The sequence below is a fragment of the Diceros bicornis genome, chromosome 20, assembly GCF_020826845.1.
Source record: "Diceros bicornis minor isolate mBicDic1 chromosome 20, mDicBic1.mat.cur, whole genome shotgun sequence".
Classification (NCBI taxonomy): Eukaryota; Metazoa; Chordata; class Mammalia; order Perissodactyla; family Rhinocerotidae; genus Diceros; species Diceros bicornis.
In genome coordinates, this window is record NC_080759.1 from 61,875,591 (window position 1) to 61,900,921 (window position 25,331).

The 25,331-nt window shown below is 43.2% G+C and overlaps 1 protein-coding gene across 1 annotated transcript in view; it reads left to right on the forward strand.

Moving 5' to 3' along the window:
- ZDHHC11B (zinc finger DHHC-type containing 11B) overlaps nucleotides 1-17,306 on the forward strand; it is a 45,314-nt gene extending 28,008 nt beyond the window's left edge. Inside the window, exons 10-14 of the mRNA XM_058563516.1 lie at nucleotides 553-646; nucleotides 4,653-4,687; nucleotides 13,515-13,608; nucleotides 16,099-16,133; nucleotides 17,153-17,306. Coding sequence (XP_058419499.1) covers nucleotides 553-646; nucleotides 4,653-4,687; nucleotides 13,515-13,608; nucleotides 16,099-16,133; nucleotides 17,153-17,306 — 412 coding nt within the window. The remainder of the gene's footprint in view (nucleotides 1-552; nucleotides 647-4,652; nucleotides 4,688-13,514; nucleotides 13,609-16,098; nucleotides 16,134-17,152) is intronic.
- Nucleotides 17,307-25,331: the final 8,025 nt, after the last annotated feature.

Genomic DNA, 25,331 nt, shown 5'->3' on the forward strand with positions numbered 1-25,331 from the left:
GGGTCAAGTCCTCGTGCTTCGAGTCTCTCTGACTTCCTCCTCTTCCTCACTTCTCAGTTTTTAAGGTTCATGTGACTACATTGGACCCACATGGCTAATCAAGGACAGTCCTCTTGTATTAGTTTCCTAGAGCTGCTGCAAGGATTACCCCAAGGTGGTAATGTTGTGGGCTCCGGGACACATCATTTTGTCCATTTGTCAATGAGCCCTGCCAGATTCACAGCTGAATACACAAACTCATGGGTGCAGTGGTCCAGTGTGGGGCGCTCAGCGAGAAGAAGCACCTCTCTGTGGCCTCCCACCGGCAGGCAGTCATGGTCCTTTGCACGTGAAGCTCCTGCAGGTGGTTTCACATTGTGCAATCAACCCAGGAGCCCTCCAACAGCCTCCCTGGAGCTGCTGGCCTCTGAGGTTCTGCAGATAAGGAGGAAACCACAATAACGGCTCTTGGATGATGCTTTGCAGCCTTCAACAGCTCTGTATCAGCTCACTGCCCAAAGCAAGTTCCTTCCTTGCTGATATGAGTCTTTCCTTCCTCCTGCCCCATCCTAGCAAAGAGAAGTGGAAGCAGTTCCCGAGGCTTTCTTGGAGCCCGAGTCTATGCTCCATCAACACCATACACCCAGAGAAATCCTCATCGCTAGAGGTAAGCTCAGAGGCGTCAAGTGTGAGCCTCGAATACAGGAGTGAGAGCCAAATGTAGGGTCTAAGGCCCCTCCGAGAATGAGGATCGAGCAACATTGGGAATTGCCTTATTTGATTTCTTTGAAGCATTTATGTGGTACCTAGGGATGCTACTCAAATGGGAAGAAAGGTGGGTGGGAACCAAAAGAAAAAGTGAGGGGCAGAAAATATTCTTTACTGTGGGGCGTGTATTGTGTGTATGTGTGAGAGAGAGAGAGGGAGAGGAATCAATTCAGTACAAGAACGGGTTTACTAGCACTGCAGCAATATATGCGTGCTCCTGTGAAGTGGACTGATGTCTGCGTGCAACTGGCTGTGAAATGCACCAGAAAATAAGTGGACGGATGGACAGTTACGCGGTAACAAACAGATGGCAAAATTTTAGCAATGATAGAATTTAGGTGTTGAGTATTTCAGTGTTCTCTGTACAATCCTTTCAGCTTTTCTGGATGTTTGAAATTTTTCATAAAAAATGTTAGAGAATAACTGTGTAGGAAACAGAAGTGGAGTCAGATTGTGTGTTCTGTGTGTGGGTGAGTGTGGGTGAGTGATGTGTGTGTGTGTGTGTGTTTGGTGTGGTGTGGGTGTGTGGTTCTGTCTGTGCGTGTGTGTGTTATGTCATTTCTATGTCCGCTCTTCCCAGGACCAAGCCAGCAGGGCTGACTCCTTTTAGGCCCACCCATTTCTGCAGCTGCTCCAGAGATCAGCTGCCTGGGGTTCTGGTGGGCTATTTCCAAGCAGGGTTTGCAACTACGCTGATGTCTGAAGGGTATAGATGACTTCATGTGCTCTGAGGGAGGGGTTTCATCTCACTGCAATCTCTGCAGGGCATCGGAGAGAGACCTCCTTGTAATAATTTGTAAATACGGAGGGGTCAACACCCACCTTTAGTAACAGAGATATTGTTAGCAAAGTCTTTTTCCTTGCTTGCACTTCTGCTGGAAGTTTGGAGACACGTTTAGTGGAAACTACCATGCCTCCAGCCTGCCCCCGACACGACCCATCCACTAAAAGGTGACCCTCACTCCAAGCCTTGAGCAGGTGGCCATGGATTTTTCTTTGCTGTCATTAAAAGCAGGGTGATCCCATGTTCTGATTTTCTTGGGACAGTCCCATTCAACACCTGCTGCCAGCCCTGACCCTGGGGCCGCCACTCTGACAGACACTTGTCGTTGATCATTGCATTAAATCTCACTAAAGATTCTCCAGACACAGTTTATTTCTCTGTGGTGGCCAATAGGCGATAATGGGGCCAAGCTCCTCTCCTAAGTGCAGGCAGATCGTTATGACTTTGAGAGCTGAAACCTTTCTCTCTCCCACACCTAGCAGGATAAATTCTCTTCAGTATTCAAGAACATCAAATACCCAATGCACACTGAATACTTTGTAATACAAAAATAGTAACATTATGGGTTGTTAAATAGTAACATTATGGGTCTCAAACTTTTCTATATTTAATTATAAATGTTCCAAGGTTGAAATATGCTTTATGACTTAAGAAAGAGATTTGTCATTCTACTTAGTTGATACAAATTACCAAAACTGGTTCAAGAAGAAATGGAAAATTCAAATAGACATAAAGTAAACACAAGTGTCTCCTTTACACATAAAGTTTACACAAGTAAACACACTGAACTACTAATTTAAAATCCCCAGAAAGAAAAGCCCAGGCCCTGATGGCTTCATTGGTGAATTCTACCTGATACTTGAAGAAAAATAATACCCATCACCCACAAACTCTTTCAGAAAATAGAGGAGTAAGTAACACTTCCCAACTCATTCTGGAATGCCAGTACATGATCCTAAAGCCAGACAATGTCATTACAAAAGAAGAATATCATAAGCTGATACCATTCATGACTCTAGAGGCAAATATCATTAACAAAATATTAGCAAACCAAAGGCGGTCACATATATACAGGATTATACATCGTGACTAAGTGAGGTTTATTCTAGGAATGCACGGTTGATTTAATGTCTGAAAATAGATGAATGTAATAAGCATATTAATAAAATAAAGTACAATAAACATATGAGCACATCAATCAGAAAAAGCATTTGACATGATAACACATATATTTATGATTAAAGAATTTCACAACCTACAATACAAAAAGACAGAAACATCCTCAATCTGATGAAGAGCACTGACGAAACCTAAAACTCATTCATACTGAATGCTTTCCCCTGAAGATCGGGACCAAGCAAGAATGTCCACTCCAAACTTCTATTCAACATTTTACTAAAGTTCCAGCCAGTGCAGTAAAGCAAGAAATATAAATTAAAGGCATACAGATTTGAAAGTGAAACTGTATGTTTCTGCAGGAAACATGATTCTAACTAATCTGCAACAAAGCTAGTAGAAATAATCAGATAGATTAGCAAGGCGGTAGGATACAAAAAGCAATATAAAAACTCAATTGTATTTCAATATACTAGCAATGAAGAATCTGAAAATGGTAGTAAGAAAACTATTCCATTCACAATAGCACCCAAAATAATAAAGTAACAAAACAAGTGCAAAATCTGCATACTTAAAGCTACAAAGTATTGCTGAGAGAAATTAATCACAATCCAAATAAATGGAAAGATTTACAATATTCATGGGTTGCAACGCTCAATATTGCCATGATAGAAAATTTCCCCCAGATTTATCTATAGACTTACCATGATCTCTTTGAATTCCCAGCAAGCTTTTTTCTTGAGGGAAATAGCAAGCTGATCCTAAGATGTACATGGAAATGCAGAGGATTTCAAGTGGCCAAAATAATATAGAAAAAGAAGAACAAAATTGGAGGACTTACACAATCTGACATCAAAATTCAATACAAAGCTAGAGTAATGAAGACAGTGTGGGATTAGCATAAGGATAGACGTATAGATCAATGGAACAGAATAGAAACTCCAGAAATCAAACCTTTACATTTCTGATCAATGGATTTTAAACGAAGGTGCCAAAGCATTTCAACGGGGAGAAGTAAGAGTATTTTCAATAAATGGTGCTGGAACAATTAAATAACCATATGCAAAAAGAAAAATGAAAAAACAAAACCAAAAACCAAAAAAAGCCCCTTAATGCCCTATGTCACCCCATAGACAAAAAATAACTCAAAATTGATCATAGACCTAAATTTAAGAGCTAAACCACAACACTAACGTTATAAAGGAAGAAAACAGAATAAAATCTTTGTGATCTTGAGTTAGACAAAGTTTTCTTTAATATGACTCCAAAAGCACTATTACAGAAAAAATTGAAAAATTGTACTTCATCAAAATTAAAAACATCCACTCTTCAAAAGTCACCATTACAAAAATAAAAATATAAGCCACAGACCAGAATAAATATTTGCAAACTGTATACTTGTATCCAGAACACAGAAAGAACTTTCAAATCTCAGTAAGGAAAAACAACCCATTTTTAAAATGGGCAAAAGATTTGAACAAACTCTTCCCCAAGGAGGATCTGTGGGGGGCAAATAAGCACATGAAAAGGTGGTCGACAGCCTTGGACATTAAGGGAGTGCAAATTAAACCACAATAAGATACCACTACAGACCAGTCAGAATGGCCAGAAGCAAAGAGACCAACAATACCAGGTGCTGGGGAAGATGTGGAGGAACGGGAATTCTCATACGTTGGTCGTTGAAAGTAAAATGGGAATTTAAAGTGACACCACTTGGAAAGCAGTTTGGCAGTTTCTTAAAAACTTAAATATATTCTTCTCATTTTACCCGGCTTCCCACTCCTGGGTTCTTACTAACGAGAAATGAGAACACCTGTGTGCATGTAACGTGGTTTGGGAGGAAGGCTATTTTCCCACCAGTGAGATCCTTTCCCGGGCCTCAGAAGTCCCTGAGATGCTGTTACTTGAAACTGACTAATAATGGACTTGAATTTTCTGAAAGAATAACCTCAATGTCAACAATTTCTTCTTTTTCTGTCTTATTAATTTTCGTTTACCCCCACAGCAAACAGTTGTCGACCTGAGTTCATCTGCACAGGGGTAAGTTGTACGCTTACTAGAGTTGTTTTCTCTGTCTGAAAAATAGCTACGTTCTCTTCTTAACTCAAATTACTTTGGAAAATAATCAGTCTGTGATGGGATATTTTTAAATAATGTGATAACACAATAGAAAATAAAATCGTTTCACTTAACATTATTAACATTTATAGCCATTCATGTATCTCATTTTTATTTATCTTACTTGCAAAAACTACAATAATTATTCTCTCCCTTCTTTATAACTAACATCTGAACTAATATACAAAAATAAGACAATGCTCATTCATTTTTTGTCAGTCAGAGAACACGTGTGAAGTTGAGTCTGAATGTCCTTTCTATGGTCTCTAATAATATTTGGTTTTGATTAAGCTCCTGAGAGACAGGCATGCTCATTTTGAGTCAATGTTGAGTCAAGTAGATGCTAAGTAAAGGTCAGCTGTGCTGATGGAGCACTGCACACAAGCACATGTGCACACAACGTGCACGCGACTTTTCACCTTGAAAATCACAAAAGCAGAGAGTGGTCCATTATAAAGGTAAGTGCACATTTTTAAAAGTATATTCTGTCTCCATGATGATACTGTGTGCAGCCATGAAAAGTCATCTTGGAATATCGAGAAACAAAAAATATACTCAAAATGTTATAGTAAGTGTTTTAGTTTGCTAGAGCCACCATCAGAAAGTACCACAAAATAGGTGGCTCAAAAAGTAGAAATGTATTGTCTCACTGTTCTGGTGGCTAGAAGTCTGAAATCAAGGTGTTGGCAGGATCTATTCCTTCTGAGGGCTGTAGGATCTGTTCAGTCCTCTCTCTTTGCCTTGTAGATGTTGATCACCCCCTGTGTCTCTTTACATCATCTTCCCTCTATGTCTGTCTGTCTGTGTCCAAATTTCCTCTTTTTATAAGGCTGCCATTCATATTGGGATTAGTGCCCACTCTGTTGACCTCATTTTAACTTGATTGCTTCTGAAAGACCCTATCTCCAAATAAGGTCATATTCTGAGGTTCTGGGAGTTAAGATTCCAATGTATCTTTTTTGAAGGGACACAATTTAACCCATAACAGGCTGCCTTCTGGCCTTCCAAAATCCATGTTCTTCCCACGTGCAAAATAATTCACCCCATCACAACTTCCTCCAATTCAAGCATCAACTCAAAAGTCCCAAATCTCATCATCTAAATTATCCAAATCAGTTATGGCTAGACTCGGTATGATTCCTCCTGGACAAAATCTCTCTCCATCGTGAACCTGTGAAACTAGACAAGTTATTTGCTTCCAAAATACTGTGAGGGGACAGGCATAGGATAGACATTCCCATTCCAAAAGGAAGAAATCAGAAGGAAAAAAGAGTCACCAGTCCCAAGCAAATCTGAAACCTAGCAGGGCAAATTCCTTAGATTTTGTCTTGAGAAGAATCCTCTTAGGTTTGATGCTCTGTGCTGTCACCAGGCCCACCCAGTTGATGGCCCCAACACACCCAGCTCCACGCCAGGAAGCTGGGCTTCCTTCCCATTTAAAGTTTGAGAATCAGTTGAGATGTTTTCAGCCCCAAGTTCTCTAATCATTCACTTTACCAGACAAAACCATGATGCGAGTCAGCATCAGGCACCTTAATCCTGTTTGGTTCATCTTGCAGTGCCAATTCTGCTTAACAAAGATGGCCTGGTGGGGAGGCAACCTCACCTCCTTGAGAATGGAGGAGGTGGCTTCACCCTCTGGAACCAAGGAGGTGGCCCTGATCTTGGGGCATTTTCCCCTTTTCTTAAAGGATAACACATGTTCATGGCCAGATGGCTCTATAGGCCCATTTTCTACTGGAGAATCCCAGAAGTCTGATGGCCTTCCTTCACTTTGTCACATTTGAGACCTTACCAGAGCACCATTAACTTTCATGATTCTAGCAACATTCTGTTCATGACGGCACATGTATTCTCTAAGATGATAGCAGCTTTCTCTACAGCTCTCTAATCTTTCTGAATTCTCGCCTTTAATGTCCATGTTTCTACCAACAGCCTTTTGAAGGCCATCTAGGCTTTTTCTATCATTCACCCAAAACTCCTCCAGCCTCTATTCATTACCCAATTCCAAAGTCACTTCTACATTTTTAGATATTTCTTACAGCAGCACTCCACTCCCCAGTACCAAAATCTGTATGAGTTTGTATTCATCCTAATCGGGGGCCAGGACTCCAATATAGCATTTTCGAGAAGACACAATCCAACCCACAGCAGGAAGCACATTATTTACTTCTTGTTCCCACTGTATTTTCCTCAGAACACAATGAGCATATCCTACCTCTATGATAAAAAAAAAAAGACTAGTTCACAATACTGGATTATATATTTGAAAGTTGCTAAGAGAACTTAAAAGTTCTCATCACAAGAAAAAAAAATTGTAAATATGTGAGGTGATGGATGTTAACTAAACTTATGGTAATCATTCATAATATATACACATATTGAATCATCATGTTCTACACCTTAACCTTATACATTGTTATATGTCAATTATATCTCAATAAAACTGGAAGAAAAGGTTACTTTTATAAAACATTTTTCATATGTTTTAAATCTTAAGTGTTTAGATACTGCATTCCTACACTTTAACAACAATAAATTTCATCTAGAGCTATTTATTACAATTCTAAAATTGTAATAAAAGACAGGCAAACACACACACACGCGCGCACGGGTGCGCGCCCCTCTCTTCCAGATCCTCCCTGCCCTCGCCATCTCATTGCAGGGAACGCTAACTGCTGAGCAGGGTGTGGGAGAGGCTGCTCTGGGTCCCCACAGGGACCTGCCCCGCCCCCACCCAGCGCAGAAGAGCGCACTGGCTGCTGCTGTCTTGGCCCGGGCTCTCTGGTGGGCCTTTGCCATGACCATGAAGGTTATTCTGCTGACAGAGCAGTCAGATGGCCAAGCTAGGGACGGGGACTGGGAGGCATAAGCCCAGAGACAGGGACAGAATTCAGGGAGGGGATGTGAGGGAGGCTCTTCTCTCTTGCTCAGAAGCTGGACCCACATATCATGTTTCTGTGAGCTGCTCAGGGTTCCTCCGGGGACCACTTAGACCCTGACTGATAAGGGCACACGGCAGCATCCTGGGTCATGATGAGTCAGTGCACCAAGCTGGTTTTAGTCCTTCCAGCCCAGTAGCCCTGGATCATGGGGAATCTTTTAGAAGGAGTAGGGGGGAGTCTTTAATACCTAATGGATTCTTAAAAATCCTAACCATAATGCATGCTCATGTACCACTTAAATACAATAGCAGTATATAAAATATTCTCCACCTCCCCTCCCCAATACGACCTCAAGGGCAATATCTCAACAGTAGAGTGTGTGTGCCACTACACCTTTGTTTTCTATCCATATACAAACAACTTACATGAAGAAGTTCAAATTATACCACGCACGTTAGTCTGAAGCTTCCTATTTTATACCCCCAACAATATATTGTGGACAACTTATATGGCATTTTGTATAGATAGAATTCCTCCTCATCAGGACTTCATACTCTTCCACAGAATGGATATACCATGATTTAGTCAGCCATTCTCCCCTGATAGACACTGAGGTTATGGCAGGTTTGGCTTTTGCAAATAGAGTTACAAGAAGCATCTCTGTGCCAATATTGTCAGGTACAATTGGTTTTATTTCTGTAGGCTGTCCAGAAGTCAAAGGGCCTGCACATTTTAAATCTTCATAGATTCTTCACGATTACTTTCCCAAAAGGTTAGAGTAATTCTCACTTCCATCAATTTCCTCAAACTTTTCAGCACAAAATACTGACAGTATATTTAGTTTTATGCAAATAAAACAGGTAATTGTTTCTATGTTCATATCTCTTAATACCAGTGGGAATATACATCATTTCATGTGTTTGAACATTATACAATTTCTCTTGTGTGAACTAGGGTTGCAAATATTTTACCCATTTTTATATTGGGTTATTTGTATATTTCTTATCAATTTTAAGAGGTCTTTGCCTATTAAAGTTATTAATTCTTTGTTCTATGTGTTTCAAATATATTTCATCCAGTCTATCATTCAAAAAAAATTTCTTTATTGTGTCTTTTGCATTAGAGGCCAGAAATTTTTCTGAAGCCAACCTGGTTAAAATTTTCTTTTGTCTTACCTTAAAAAGCCTTCTTTACTGCAGGATTATACAACTATCCTCCAATTGTCTTTCTAATACGGTCATAGTTTTTATTTGCTTACTCTACGTTTTGATTTTCAACTTGAATTTGTTTTTGTATACAGTGAGATAGTGTCAAGGTTATTTTATTCCAATGACATAACTATTGGTTGCCATCTCATTTATTTAATAATCTACCTTTTCCCATCGAAGTCAAAGGCTCTCTTTTCTTGTGTGTGAGGAAATCAGCCCTGAGCTAACATCTGCCAATCCTCCTCTATTTTTGCCGAGGAAGACTGGCCCTGGGCTAACATCTGTGCCCACCCTCCTCCACTTCATATGGGACGCTGCCACAGCATGGCTTGCCAAGCAGTGCGTCGGTGTGCGCCCGGGATCCGAACCGGTGAACCCCGGGCCGCCGCAGCGGGGCACCCGCACTTAACGGCTTGTGCCGCCAGGCTGGCCCCAAAGGCTCTCTTTTTAATGCCCGGAGTTCCCATCGACAGTAATTCTGGACACTTGTTTCTGTCTCATTCACCGGTGTCCTACAGTAGCACTGTGCTGTTTCTATCGTAGCACTTCATTTAGCTACCTTTTAATATCTGGTAGACAAATTCCTCTCAAGGCTTTTTCATTTATCTAAATTTTTACCAATTCACACAAATTTATTTTTCCACATAAATTTTAAAATCATTTTGTCCATTCCAAGAAACCTGGATTTCGCATTGGCATTGCGTTAAATATACACCTTCACTTGGGACGTACTCATGCTTTTTCCCAGGGTCACAGCTCCGCTTTGAGGCACAGGGAAGTCCCGGAAGTCAGTCTCCTCTGGGCGGAAAAGGGGCCGGAAGCGCAGGCCCGCGCCCTTCCTGGGGGGCGCACGGAAGCTCCGCCCCTCTACGCGAACGTGCAGGGGGTGCTGCAGTGTCTGCGGTGGGACAGAGAGGCTGGGCCGGTGCCCCTGCCGGCGTCGCCCTCCCCGCATTCTGCAGCCGGAAGGGGCAAAGAGACTCCTTGGCTCAGAAAAGGGAATTTTGGGAGTCGTGCACCATTAGTTTCTCAAACGCTGAGAATTTCTTAGATTTGTACTTACTTTAACAATCAGCAAGTAAATCTAGTTTAGTGTAAAAATATCATTCTCTTTCAAACAACCCAATAATTTTTCTTCTGACTTGGTTTCTTTAGGGACCTGATTGACAATACAATTGTGTAAATCCAAATCATTCTGAATTTAACTTCGAAATATCATCCTACTATGATCCTTTAAGTGAAGAAATCTAAGAACATTTTCTCATTTCCCCCTTTCTGGCAAGAATGATAGAAACTTAACTGGAACCAGGATGGTAAACTTCCACCTTAAAATTTTTTTTGGATTGCCAAATCAATGCATGTTCATTATAGAAAATTTGGAAACACAAAATTCCCTGTAGAAATGAAAGACACTCAGATTGCCCTACCCACAAATAACTACTGCTGAAATTTTGATTTGTATCTTTCATCTTTCCTTTTAATAATTTCTCTGTACATTATGTACATAATTTTTTCTTTTAGAAAATAATGATCATATACAATTTTTAGGAGCCTTCTTTTTATACCTCATGTATTGTAAAGTTCATTCTGTTAGAAGAAAAAACTAGGCTTTTATGTCTCCTCTTCCACCTTGGGGTGTATCATATTCCTTTTCACAGGAACAGTCTTCATTTTCAATCCAGTCCATGCTTCTCCAACAGGAAAATGAGCTAACATTATTTAATGAAAGGATTAATGATGTGTAAAATGTGAATACAAATATAATGTAAGTTACACATCCTCCAGATGAAATAGGAAATAAATTACTGTTTCTAGGGTAACATAATAGTGTGGATCCAGTCGACCAAATAGGCACTTGAGATAACTGTTCACAGCCTTAGTCTTCAGGCCAAGCCTACTACAGCAGGTCAGAACTCAGCTCCCAGAGATCAGGGAATATATCTAAATCATGTGACACCACGCCAATGGAAAAAATCCCCTCGGTAAGTGCGTGTGGAGTGTGAAGATATTATCACGGGCCTATTTCAGTGGAGAACTTGGTGTAGGACTTTATAAGTGTCTCTTATAGTTGTGGTTATCATACCAATTTATTGAGTATTTCTCCTGAACTGTTTATCTGTTGTGGAATATTACATGGATAGGATGAAAATATGAATAAGGAATAGGATCACACACACAAAGATATAGCTCACCTAATTTTAAAGGAGTTCCACTCAGCTAACGTCCACCAAGTGGCTTGTATTAGTTTTCTACTGCTGCATAGCAAACTAGCACAACAGTGGCTTAAAGCATTCATTATCTCACAGTTTCCATGGGGCAGAAATCCCCATGAATGAAACTGGGTCGAATGAAATGGAGTCCTCTGCGTCTCACAAGACAGCAAGCATGTGTCACCAGGGCTCCATTCATTTCTGAAGGTTCTGGAGAAGAATCCACTTCTAAGCTCAGTTGGTATATTGACAGAATTCATTTCTTCTCATGCTTTTCACTTTCCCCCTCCATCTTCAAGTTAGCAATGGCAGGTTAAGTCCTTCTTATGTTTTGAGTCTCTCTCAACTGTTCTTCCTCATTTCTCTGTTTTTAAAGGCTCGGGGGCCAACTTGGGTAATCCAGCATAATCCTCCAGTATTCGTTTCCTAGAGAGCTACAACAGATTACCATATCCTGGGTGGCTTAAAACAACAGAAATTTGTTCTCTCACAGTTTTGGAGGCCAGAAGTCCAAAATCAAGGTGTTGGAAGGGCTACTCTCTCTCTTTGGAAGCTCTAGGGGAGGACCTTTTGCCTCTTCCAGATTCTGGTGGCTCCTGGCATTCCATGGCTTTTGGCAGTGCCACTCCAATCTCTGCCTACATCTTCACATGACCTCTCTCTTGTGTTCTGTGCCCTCTCCTCCTTCTGTAGAGACACCAGTTACTGGGTTTAGGGCCCCCCTTAATCCCAGGTTGATTTCCTCTCAAGATCATCCTTAACTAATTTCGTCTACAAAGACCCTATTTCAACATCAGATCACATTCTGAGGTTCTGGGTGGACGTGAATTTTGGAGGGGGACACATTTCAACCCACTACACCTCCTATCTAAGGTCACTGATTAGTAACCTGAATTCTATCTGTAAAGTATTTTTCATGTGTAATTAGAGAGATTCAGAGATGTGACACTGAGGCTGAGATGGAGGACCCACATTCTGCTTGCCACATGGTTTCTGTCTATCATTTACCAACAACGGATTGGAATTTTAAACACATTTGTATCGAGTGACTTTTATGTACCAGGCAGTGTTCTAAGCACTGGAAACATAGTGAATGAGACAGACAAATCCCATCAACCAATAGATACACAATAATTACATCTGAGCTCGTAAAACATGTTATGAAGAAGGGTGAAGGTAAGAGAGAGCAAGGGGCAGCAAGAAGTGGTTTTGATGTGACGATCTGAGGAGGTGGCGTGGAGCAGAGGCCTTGAGGGAGCGAAGTGGCAAGGGCTGTAAGATCTGGAGGAACAAGCCAGTGCACAGGCCCTCAGAATGGGCCGTGTGAAAATGCTGCTTCCCATCTCCCCAGAGATGTGGATCCTGTAGGTTGATTTGGGGCAAAGGAATCTGTTTTTATCCAAGGTCCCAGGGATTCTAATACAGGGAATGCTGAGGTTGAACTTTGAGGGCCGGTGAGGACTTCCATATTATTGAAAAGTCTTGAGCAGTGAAGGGACACTATAGGATTCATGCTTTACAAAAATGGCTCTGGGGGCTGGCCTGCTGGTGTAGTGGTTAAGTTCACGTGCTCCACTTGGTGGCCCAGGGTTCACAGGTTCGGATCCTGGGTGCAGACCTACACTGCTCATCAGGCCATGCTGTGGCAGCATCCCATATACAAAGTAGAGGAAGGTGGGCACAGATGTTAGCTCAGGGTTCATCTTCCTCAGCAAAAAGAAGAAGATTGGCAATGGATGTTAGCTCAGGCCCAATCTTCCTCACACACACACACCCAAGAAAAACAAATGGCTCTTGTAGCTGAGTGGACAGTGGCTGGCCTGGGATGGCAAGAAGACAGTCAGGAGACTGCCACGGTCACCCAGAGAGAGATGGAGTCTGAGGGTCTTTGGTTTCATGCCTGCCTTGACCTGAGATTTTTAGGCACGCAGTGCTCTCTCTCTCTAAACACAGTTTAACCAAGACTGCTCCTTCCCAGTTGGCTCTCTCTTTGTCTTCTGCCTTCCAGTTCAAATTACTGAGTGACCCATGACTCACGCCAAGAGCTATATCCCCACCATTACTCGTGGTAAACCTAAGTCTCCTTCCTGCCAAATCCAAGGCCTTTCCTGGCCCAACTCTCCTCCTGACCTGCAGGGTCACATGGCACCACCCTCCCCCTGCTGGTCCAAACTTCTCTCACTGCTTCTCTGGCCCCTACCTCCCAGGTGACTCCTCCCCTTCTCCGTTCCCTGAGGGATGGTTTTCCATTGTGCAGGAAACTCTAGAGCACTCAGTGTCCCAAGAGCTGCTGGTTTCTGAGGTTCTACAGAGAAAAGGAAAATCACAATAATGAGCCTTGCATGATGCTGTGCAGCCTTCGACAGCCCATCCTGAACTCCCTTCATGAAGCGAGGTCCTTCCTTGCTGACATGTGTCTTTCCTTCCTCCTGCACCACCCCACCAGACTGAAGTCCAAGGAGTTCCTGCCGCCAGCTGTGGACCCAAGTCAGTCCTTCGTCGTTACCGTATACCCAGTGGATTCCCTGTCGTTGCTGAAGGTAAGATCCAAGCTGCCAGGCATGAGCCTCAAATACAGGGGGAGGGCCAAATGTCGGCTCTGGGTTCCCCCGAGAACCGAGGTTTGGACAGGATTTGCTCGTCTGCGTGTTTGACTGGTTTTAAGCATTTACAGTGTTCTCAGGGATGCTGCTCACACGGGAACAGTGGCGGGTGGTGAATAAAAGGAAAATAGAGTAGGTGACACAAAATATTCCTCAGTGTAGAGCATGTGTGCGTGTGAGACAGAGACAGTGGGTACGGCGCTGGGGTTACTCTAAGGAAGCGCCGTGTCACGCCTCGTCAGGTGTGCCGACGTCTGCCCCACTCCCACAGTTTCCCAGAACGATTCTGGCCAGCAGGGTCTGTGAGTCCCTCTTGGTCTCATACAACCCACTTATCATCACGGTGAAGGGCTCACCTGAGCATCTCCCTGGTCAGCAGGGAGGATGAGGTCCATCCCTGAGGGACATCCCTGAACCAGACAGTTCATTACTGAGCTGCCCAGAGCTGAGCCTGGAGTGAGAGTCCGTGTTGGAGATACTGGAGGCTGGTCTTCCGTGGGGACTGGGTGTAACTGACAAAGTCACAGCTTCAACCAGGCAACACAGTTATGGCACGACCCCTCCCAGCCACTTCCTGCCATCCAGCCGTACAGCATTTACACATGTTATGGGAACCCAGCAACTTACATAAGTGGAGCCACAGCCAGAGCCAGCTCCTGGGGAGGACCAGGATGGTGCCCCATTCCAGGAGGCACAGCGGTGGCTGTGGCAGATATAGCATCTGTTGGCACCCCACTCCTGCCCCCCGTTCTTGTGTGTTGGATGCCACACACGGCACAAGTGTATAGACAGCTTCCTCAGAGTGACGGGAAGGACAGCTTTCAAGAAGCAAAGCAATGGTAAATGTGCCAGCGTTGACTGTGCACCCCGTCTACTTGTGGTGGGGTGGACATGCTCAGTCCTCTTCTCCCTGATGTGCAGCTGTTGCGTGTGCCTCTAGAACATGTGATCAAGCAGCCTCATGGCCACCTCATCACCATCCTGTTTCAGGAATCCCAGTCAGCCATGATTCTGTTGTTGCCACTCACTTGTGACAGACACTTGTCATCCATCATCACATTTAATCCTGCTGAGAATTCTCTGAGACAGATCTTTATTATTTCCACCTTGGTGGCCAAGCTTAGGTAATGATGCCCAGTTCGCCTCCTAAGTGTGGGCAGAGATTGAAGACCCTGAGGGCTCATACTTTCCCCACCCCACCCACTGCAGGACAAATTGTCTTCTGCATTCAAAACATAAATACCAAATATGCACAGATGGCTTCCTAGTGCAACAATAGTAATATTATAGGTTTGGGTCTCTCAAACATTTCTATACTTAATTCCAAATCTTCCATTGTTGAAAAATGCATTCTCACTTAAGAAAAGTAGTTACCTTTCCAGTCAATTTACACAAATTTACCAAAACTAAATAAATAAAAAATAGAAACTCCCAGGTCCTGATGACTACACTGGTGAATTCTACCAAATCTTTTTTTAAAAATAATAACAACTGTACACAAACTCTTTCAGAACACAGGGGAGGAAAGGAACTGTGCTAGCACATGGATTATCTCATTTAACCTTTACAAAAAGCCTCACAGGCAGATAATTGTATTATCCCCATTTCACAGAGGCAGAAATAAGCACAGATCACTACATACCCACTAGAATGGTTTTAATAGAAAAGATGAACAATACCAAGTGTTGGTGAGGATTCAGAGGAGCTGGAGTCTCCTGCACTGCTGGTGTGGCTAAAATAGGAACAGAAAGTGACACCTTATCAGCAAGCAGTGTGGCGGCATCTTAAGTTAAATATATACTTATCATATGACCCACCTTCCCACTCTTGGGTTCTTACCAAAGAGAAATGAAAACTTGTGCACGTGGAACATGATGTATTTCTTTGCTAGGGCTGCCATAACAAAGTACCACAGACTGGATGGCTTCCACAACAAATTTATTTTCTCACAATTCTGGAGGCTAGAACTCTGAGATCAAGGTGTAGCCAAGGTTGGATTCTTCAGAGTCCTCCTCCTTGACCGTCTTCCCTACATCTTCACATGGTCCTCCCTCTGCGTGTACCTTTGTCCTAATCTCCTCCTTGTATGAGGACACCAGTCATATTGGATTAGGGCCCACCCTAATGACCTCATTTAACATTAATTACGTCTTTAAAGGCCCTGTCTCCAAATACAGTCACATGCTCAGTTACTAGGGGTTAGGACTTCAGCATAGGAAATCAGAGGGGACACAATTCAGGCCGTAATACCACAAGGATTGGGAGGAAGGATCCTATCCCGCCAGAGATCCTTTCCCCAGACCCAGGAGCCCCTGAGGTATCATTACTCGAAATGGACTAAAAATGGACTTGATTTTTGTTTAAGAATAAGCGCAATGCCAACAACTTCTTTTTTCATTTTATGAGTTATTGTTTATGCCCTCACAGGGAGCACGTGGGAACCAGAGACCACCTGGGTTTGGGTGAGTTTGTAAACTTACTGGAGTTATTTTATCTGTCTGAAAAATAGCTGTCTACTCATCTTAATTAAAATTACTTAGGAAAATAATTCATCTGTAATGGGATATTTTAAAATACTGTGAAGACACAATAGAAAATAAAATTGTTTCAGTTGACATTATTGACATGGAGGGCCATTCATGTAGCTTATTGCGCTTACCTTACTTGAAAAATTCTAATAATTTTTCTCTACATTTTCACAACTGACATCTGAACTAACACACAGATATAAGCAATGCTCGTTTATTTTCTCTTTCTGTGACCAGTGCAGCGCTATGAGGCTGGGCGTCCTCTTAATGGTTTGTAATGGTGTTGGGTGAGGTCAGGGCTTGTCCTGTGGACTCTTGTTGAGTCAAGTACTTGCTTAGTAAATACACTCGCTGATGGCAGGCCTGCCCCAGGGACAGCGCACACAGGCCAACCCAACGTGCACACGGCTCTCCACATTCAACTCACAGAGGCTAGGCGCCCAGTGTACAGATCTCGATCCGGGTCCAAGCACACATTTTAAAGAGTAACTCTGTACCCATGACAAAACTGTGTGCAGCCATGAAAAGTCATCTTCTCCTAGAATATTGAGTAAAAGAAATATACTCACGGCATGAATGTAAGTTATATATTCTTTGTTCTCTACAATATTTACCTGAGGATACAGTGAGCACGTTTTACCTTTGTCACTAAAAGCTACTTCTAGAAAACATTTTCCTCTGTTTTAAGTGTTTGGATATTGCATCCGTACCCTCTGACCTCAATAACTTTTCATCTAGTACCATTTAATACCATTTAAAATAAAAGTAAAATTAAAAAGAACAAGACATTTACTTGAATCTCACCTGTCAAACACACACACACACACACACACACACACACACACACAGACACAAGCCCCTCTCTTCCAGATCCTCCCTGCCCTCGCCATCTCATTGCAGGGAACGCTAACTGCTGAGCAGGGTGTGGGAGAGGCTGCTCTGGGTCCCCACAGGGACCTGCCCCGCCCCCACCCAGCGCAGAAGAGCGCACTGGCTGCTGCTGTCTTGGCCCGGGCTCTCTGGTGGGCCTTTGCCATGACCATGAAGGTTATTCTGCTGACAGAGCAGTCAGATGGCCAAGCTGGGGACGGGGACTGGGAGGCATAAGCCCAGAGACAGGGACAGAATTCAGGGAGGGGATGTGAGGGAGGCTCTTCTCTCTTGCTCAGAAGCTGGACCCACATATCATGTTTGTGTGAGCTGCTCAGGGTTCCTCCGGGGACCACTTAGACCCTGACTGATAAGGGCACACGGCAGCATCCTGGGTCATGATGAGTCAGTGCACCAAGCTGGTTTTAGTCCTTCCAGCCCAGTAGCCCTGGATCATGGGGAATCTTTTAGATGGAGTAGGGGGGAGTCTTTAATACCTAATGGATTCTTAAAAATCCTAACCATAATGCATGCTCATGTACCACTTAAACACAATAACAGCATATAAAATAAAAATATTCTCTACCTCCCTTCTGGAATACCACCTCAAGAGTACCATTTTAACACAGAGAGTCGAACCACCACACTTTTTTTCCCTATGCACATACAAAAAATTCACTCGCATTGGAAAGTTATGATACCATACACATTAGTCTGAAGCTTCCTTTGTTATTCCCCCAACAATATATTAATGGACAACTTGCATGACATTATTTTGTGAGGGACCAGTGCTGGTTCCCCAGCATTGTAGCTCCACAAAGAGACACAGACACTACCCGGAAGTCTGTCTCCCCTTGGTGGGGGAGGGGCCCGAAGTTCCAACCCACACTCCTCCTGAGTCTTGCTCAGGAAGCTCCGCCCCCAAGTGAAATCTGCGTGTGGGAAGCTCCAGCATTCTGGGCCTGAGAATATTGGGCCTGGGTTCTGGGGGGGCGTCACTGTCTCTCCATTCTGCAACCCAAAGGGGCAAAGCAACTCACTGTACAACTCTTTAGGAGACTGGTTTTTAATGTCTATAGATTTTGAACATTGTTCTGTTAAAAGAAAAAATATGAGGTGATATTGTTGGGTATAAACTATTCCATCTTTGAAATGTATTATATTCCTCTTTGTTGGAACATTCTTTCATTTTCGATGGCTTGACTTTACTTCTCCAACAAGAAAATAAGCTAACCTTGTTTAATTAAAGGGTTAATTGTGTCAAAAGGATTACACTAACACAGTGTAAGTTCACAAATCTTCTAGATGCAATGGGCAATAAAATACTATCAGTCCATTTTTGTTGCAGAAAATATTTCTAGAGTAACCTAATAGTTTGGATCCAGTTGATCAAATTGGCGCTTTAGACAACCGCTCACAGCCTCATTCTTTAGACCACACCTACTCTACCAGGTCAAGTTTCAGTTCCTAGAGATCAGGGCCTTTGTCTGTCTAAACCATGCCAGCAGAAAAAACATGTCCACTCAGTTGGTGGCTGGGTGTATGATGATGTTAGTCACAGGCATATTTTAGTGGAAAACTTTGTGTGGGACTTTATAAAATGTCTCTTTCTAGTGATAGCTATCAGACAAACTCATTGGGAGGATTCCTTCTGGTCTATCTGTTGAATGATTGTATAGAAATTGACTAAATGGAATGAGTATATGAATAGAGGGTAGGCTCCATCACACAGGAGGCTACTTTTTTTCTAATTTTAAAGGCGTTTCACTCGTCTAAGATCCACCTTGTGGCTTGTTTTAATTTTCTGTTGGCGGATGGAAGCGTCTCTTTGCACCATCCCACCAGCAGGCACGCAGGGTCCTTTCTGCATGAATCTTATGCCTGTTTACTGTACAGTCAACCCCCAAGCACTCAAGCAACCTCCCAGGAGCGGCCTGTTCCTGAGATTGTGCTGACACGAGGGAAACCACATGACAAGACATTCGTATGACACTTTGCAGCCCTCAGTGGCCCTCTGCGCACTCCCTCCCCGAGGCGAGGGCCTTCTGCATTGACTCGTGTACCTTCTTTCCTGCCCCATCCCAGCAGAGTGAAGTGGAAGCAGTTCCTGCCACCGCTGCCATCTGTGTCTTTTTGCTCAAGTCAGAGCTCCACCAGTGCCAGCGCCGCAGAGGGCACCCCAGAGAGCGCTCCATCACTAGAGGTAAGCCCCGAGCTGCTGGTCACAGAGCCTCACATGCAGGGCCGGGAGCACAGTGTGGGGTCTGAGGCTCCCCCCAAACTGAGGTGAGGAGAATCCTCTGGATGGCCTGTTTGACTGGTGGTCAGCATTTAGTGTACCCAGAGATGCTACTCAAATGGCCACATAGGTGAGCAGGGGACAGAAGAAAAAGTGCGAGACAGGACATATCCGTGACTGTGGGACGTGTGTGTGTGTGTGACAGAAGCAGAGGAAGCACAGAGACAGGTTACTAAAGCTGAAGCCTCCTGTGCACGCTCTGGCGAAGTGCACCGCTATCTGCAGCCAGCTCTGAAACGCACCGCACAGGGTGCTGGCGGACAGTCCCGTGGTGAGGGCGCAGGACACACGTCAGCAGTGGCGCAGAGCGTTCTCCGACAATCCTTCGGACCCTTCTGTGTGTTTGCAGCTTTCTATAAGGTTGGGGAATAAGTGTGTGTGTAGGGAACAGATGGGGAATAAACAGGGTGTGTGTGTGACTTATGATCAAAAAACAGAGCATGTGAGTGTGCATGTGAGACGCACGCAGAGGTCAAAGGCAAATTGAGCAAGGAAGCCTGTAAATGAGCACGTCGCTGAGAAGTGCTGATGACACCCAGGACAGGTGTGTGGGCAGGACTGGGTGGCCCCAGCCGAGGTGCATGAGGCAGACCCACACGTGGACGCAGGCTCGGGGGAACAGCCTTGCGAGCAGGGGAGTGTACAGAGCTGTGGAGGACGGAGCGGAAGGCAAGACTGCCACAGGGCCTGAGGGTGCACAGGTCCTCGCACACCTCCTGGGCGCTCCCTTCCAGCGTGACTTATGCAGCGAAGGGGGCCTGCACGATTCGACTCCCCGTCTCTTTCAGACAGTGGGGCCCATTTTCGCTTCTGTAGCAGCAGAGACTCAGAAGGACGCACTTGAAGTCTAGGCTTTGTCCTTGACTCCATTTAGGAGAGGAGGGGCAGACCCCAGCCCTTAACCCCACTTCCACATCCATAAGAGTCTGACGCCGGCATCTGGCCCACACCCCAGACCCAGCCGGGGACCTTGGCTCAGCCGCAGGCTTAGTCCGGAACCTGTGTCTGATCCGGCTGCCCTGATGTCCCCCGGCTGCCCCCTGGTCTCCCCTCTCTGCAGGTGACTCCACGGCCAGCAGCTCTTAGCAGAGTGATTAGGAAACTAATTGGCACTGGGAAGTGTCCTTGGGCTTTGACATCCTAGAGACCTGGGTTCCGTTCCAGTGTGGAGATGTTACTGGTGTTAGAAGCTTGAGGATGCTGCTTAAACCTCTCTGACGCCCTATTTCTTCCTAAGGAACTAAGGGAATGTTGACATCTACTTCCCAGAGGAGGATGCGTGTGCAGATTGAGTGAGGAGCTGTGAGCACTGCTACCGAGGGGCTGGCTCGGAGTGATGCTCAGTCAGTGGGAGGTGCCTCCCCACCACACACACTTGCCCTGGACCTTGGTGCACAGAACTGCACTGGTCATGACCCTTGGGTGGGGACACAGACTCGCCGTTGCTCTGTGCATGACCTGCTCTTTTCATTCACTGACACTTTAGTTATTCATTTTTGATAACAGAAGAAGCACCACCACCCAAAAAGGCAGGGTCCTGATGGCCTCCATCTGCTTATGTGGCCCCTCTGAGTCCCCACACTCACTGTGCACTTCACTCTCTTGTTTTCCTTCCAATTTTGTTCTTTAGATTGTACGTGTTCCTAAAAAGTACATACACTCCGTACAGTGGTTACTTTTTGTTTTACAAAAAGGGCATCGTGTTTTGGAGTCTTTGGGGGATCACCTATTTCACTTAATACTAAATAGCCAAGACTCCATACTGTGTGTCAGTGGGCTCCATTTGCTTTTGCTTCTGTAACATTTCTTCCCATACCACATTTGCTCATCCCCTCTGTGGGGGAAGAGCCTCGGGATGGTTTCCAGGCTTTTGCTCCCAGGTGGGTGCTGCCACTGTTGGAGAGTGCAAGGGCCGACTCCTAGGAGTGGAATTGCTGTGTATACGAATGTTAGCTCTGCAAGACAAAGCCAAGCTGTTTTCTGAAGTGCTTGTACAATTTACACTCTCACAGCAACGTATAAGGAATCCCATTGATTCATATCCTCTCCAACACTTGGAATTGCAGATTGCGTGGTGTGGACCGCCAGCCGACTGTGGTCTCTTCCTGCATTTCCCTCGTGATTAGTGATGCTGAATGCACGTTAGCGGCATGAGTTTCCTCCGTGTGAAATACTTGCTCATGTCCTTATCCCGTTTTTCTCTTGGGGTCTTTCTGCTTTTCTTATAGATTTATATGAGTTCTATGTATATTCTTGATACAAACCCTTTGTCAGTTGGGTGACTTACAGATAGAGTGTCACTGCACCACTTGACTCCATGTTTAATTTAACATGACATTTGATGAACCAGAGCCATGAGTTTCAATATAGCCACATTTATAAATATTTATAGATAATGCTTTTTGGTCTTGGTTAATAAATCTTTCACCCAAAGGCATAAAACACTGTCACCTATACTTTCTAGTAAAAGCTTTAAATTTTTTATTTTGGAAGTTGAGTCCTTACGCTATCTACAGTTTATTTGAGTGTGTGGTGTGAGGTTGGGCTCCAACTTCAACTTTTCCCATGTGGATTTCTATTTTTCCAGCTCCATTCATTGAAGAGTCCCTCCTTTCCCCCGATCTAACAAGCCACCTCTGTCCCCTAACAAAGCTTCATACATGCGCATTTGTGAGTCTATTTCTGGGCTCTCAAATCAATTTCATTGGTCAATTTGTCTATCCCTGCACTAATGCCCTATTGTCTTACTTCCCACAGCTTCCTAAGTTCTGATAAGCAAATATTCCCTTTCTCTCTTCCAAGAAGGATCCTAGTTATTCAAGGATCTGTCTGTCACTAAGTCCCACTCTCTTCTGTCTGGTGCTTCCCACCCTCCACATTTCTGGTGTCCTGATGTCAAAGCCTTCTTGCCTCCTGTGAGGTGGATGAGGCCAGCTGCTGGCTGTGCGGGGTCAGCTAAATGTTCCACAGGTGGACTCTGATCCACCTCCCCCATGCTCAACCACACATATCGCCCATCCCTCACCGCTCACGCCTGCCCCTGCTGCCTACCATGTCTCTGGGTGCAGAGCTTCTCCAGCCTTCTGTGCAGAGGATGGCTACCTTCAGCTCAGCATCTTCCTCCATAGCCACTTAGTGACAGCTGTCTGTGCTCTGCAGAGTCAGTTACTGCTCCTGCATCTGTTTTCCTTCTTCTAAAACTGTGTTTTAAGCTTTAATCTGCTCTGCTCTCCTCTCTGGCCGTCTATGTCTTTGTGAGCTTTGACTTGTTTATGTTTGCATAATTTTTTGCAGATATTTTCAGTGGTGTTTCTGGAGGGACTGTGTAAACAAGCTTGTTCAGTCTGCTGTGTTTAACTGGAAGTTGTTACCCCTGCATTTTTCTATTTCTTCTTCAGTCAGTTTTGGCAATTTGTGTGTTTCCAGGAATTTGTCCATTCATCCAATTTGTTGGTATACAATTGTTCATATTATTCTCTTATAATCCTTTTTATTTCTGTAAAATCCATGGCAATGTCCCCACTTTCATTTCTGATTTTGGTGATTTGAGTCTTCCTTCTTTTTTTTTCCTTATTTAATCTAGCTAAAGGGTTGTCAATTTTGTTGATCTTTTCAAATGACCAACTTTCGAGTTTGTTGATTTTCTCTACTGTTTTTACTACTCTCTATTTCACTTATGTCTGCTCTAATCTTTATTATTCCATAACTCCTGATAGGTCTGGGTTTAGTTTGCTTTTATTTTTCTAATTCCTTAAAGTGTACAGTTAGGTCATTGATTTGAGATCTTTGTCAGCGTAGGTGTGTGCAGCCATTAGCTCCCTCTCAGCACTGCTTTTGCTATGTCCCATAAGCTCTGGTGTGTTATGTTTACATCTTCATTTATCTCAAGGTATTCTCTAATCTGCCTGTGATTTCTTCTTTGACTCATTGGTTGTTTAAGAATGTGGTATTTAAATGATTTCCACGTATTTGTGAATTTTTCAGTTTTCCTTCTGTTGTTAATTTCTAGTTTCATTCTGTTGTGATTGGAAAAGATACTTTGTATGATATAAATCTATTAAAATTTATTGCAACTTTTTTGTGGTTTTGTAACCTAACATATGGTCTATCATGGAGAATGTCCCAGGTGCCCTCGAGAAGAATGTGTATTCTGTTGTTGTTGGGTGGAGTGTTCTGTATATGTCTGTGAGGTCTAATTAGGTTATCATGTTATTCAAATTCTCTATTTTCTTTTTGATCTATGTCTTATTTTGCTATCTATTATTGAAAGTGGGATATTGAAGTCTCCAAATATTATTATAGAACTGCCTATTTCTCCTTTCAATGCTGTTAATTTTTGCTCCGTATATTTTGGGACTCTGTTGTTAGGTGTGTAAAATGTTTATAATTGTTATATCTTCCTGCTGGATTGAAACTTTTATCAATACATAATGCCCTTGCTTGTCTCTCGTAAACATTTTTGACTTAAAGTCTCTTTTGTTTTTCAATAATATAGCCACCCCAGCTCTCTTTTGGTTACTGTTTGCATGGAATATCTTTTTCCATCCTTTCACTTTCAAACTCTTTGTGTCTTTGTATCTAAAGTGAGTCTCCTGTAGATAGTACATAAATGGATCATGTTGTGGGGTTTTTTTAATCCAACCTGCCAGTCTCTGACTTTTAATAGGAGAATTTAATCCATTTACATTTAAAGTAATTCCTGACAAGGATTTACTTCTGCCACTAAACTATTTGTTTTCTGTATATATTATATATATATTTTTTATTCCTCAATTCCTCTGTGACTGCCTTTTTTGTATTTAGTTGAATTTTTGTACTGTACCATTTTGAATCCTTTCTTCTTTCCTTTTCTGTATATTTTTTAGCTTTCTTCTTAGTGGTTACTTTGGGGTTTACAATTCCCATCTTAAACTTATAACAATCTAGTTTGAATAATACCAGCTTAGTTTCAGTAGTATACAAACACTTGTTCCTATACATCTCCGTCCCTCCTCCTTTATATTGTTAATGTCACAGATTACATCTTTGTACATTGTATGCCCATTAACAAAGATTTATAATTATTGTTTTATGCATTTGTCTTTTAAATCATATAGAAAAAGAGAGGAGTTACAAACCAAAGTAGAACAATACTGGCTTATATATTAACCTTAGCCTTTACCTCTACCTGTCATTACCTTTACCAGTGGTCTTTATTTCCTCTTATGGCTTTGAGTTACTGTCTAGTGTCTTTTTGTTTTAGCCTGAAGAGCTCCCTTTAGCACTTCTCGTAGGGCAGGTCTACTGGTAATGAATTCCCTCAGCTTTTGTTTACCTGAGAATGTCTTAATTTCTCTTTCATTCTTAAAAGATAGTTTTGTTGGATATAGAATTCTGGGTTGGAGACTTTTGCCTTTCAAGACTTCAAATATGTCACCCACTGCCTTCTGGCCCCATGGATTCTGAGGAGAAATCGACTGTTAATCGTATTGAGAGTCCCTTCTTTGTGATTAAGTGCTTCTCTCTTGCTGCTTTCCAGATTCTCTCTTTGGGTTCTGAGGATTTGACTGTAATGTATCTTGGTGTGGACCTTTTTGAGTTTATCTTGCTTGCAGTTTGTTGAGCTTCTTTGGATGTGTAGATTCATATCTTTCATCAGATTTGGGAAATTTTCAGCCATTATTTCTTCAGATTTTTTTTTGCTCTGCTCTCCCTCTCTGCTCCTTCTGGGACTCCTGTGATACACATGTTGGTACCCTTGATGGTGTCCCACAAGTCCACCAGACTCTGTTCATCTTCCTTCATTCGTTTTTCTTTCTGGTCTTCACACTGGATCATTTCAGTTGTCTTGGACTTTGCCGATCCTTTCTTCTGCCTGCTCAAATCTGTCGAGCTGCTCTAGTGAATTTTCATTTTGGTTTTTGTGCTTTTCAGCTCCAGAATTTCTGTTTTGTTCCTTTTGTATAATCTCTACCTCCTTATTG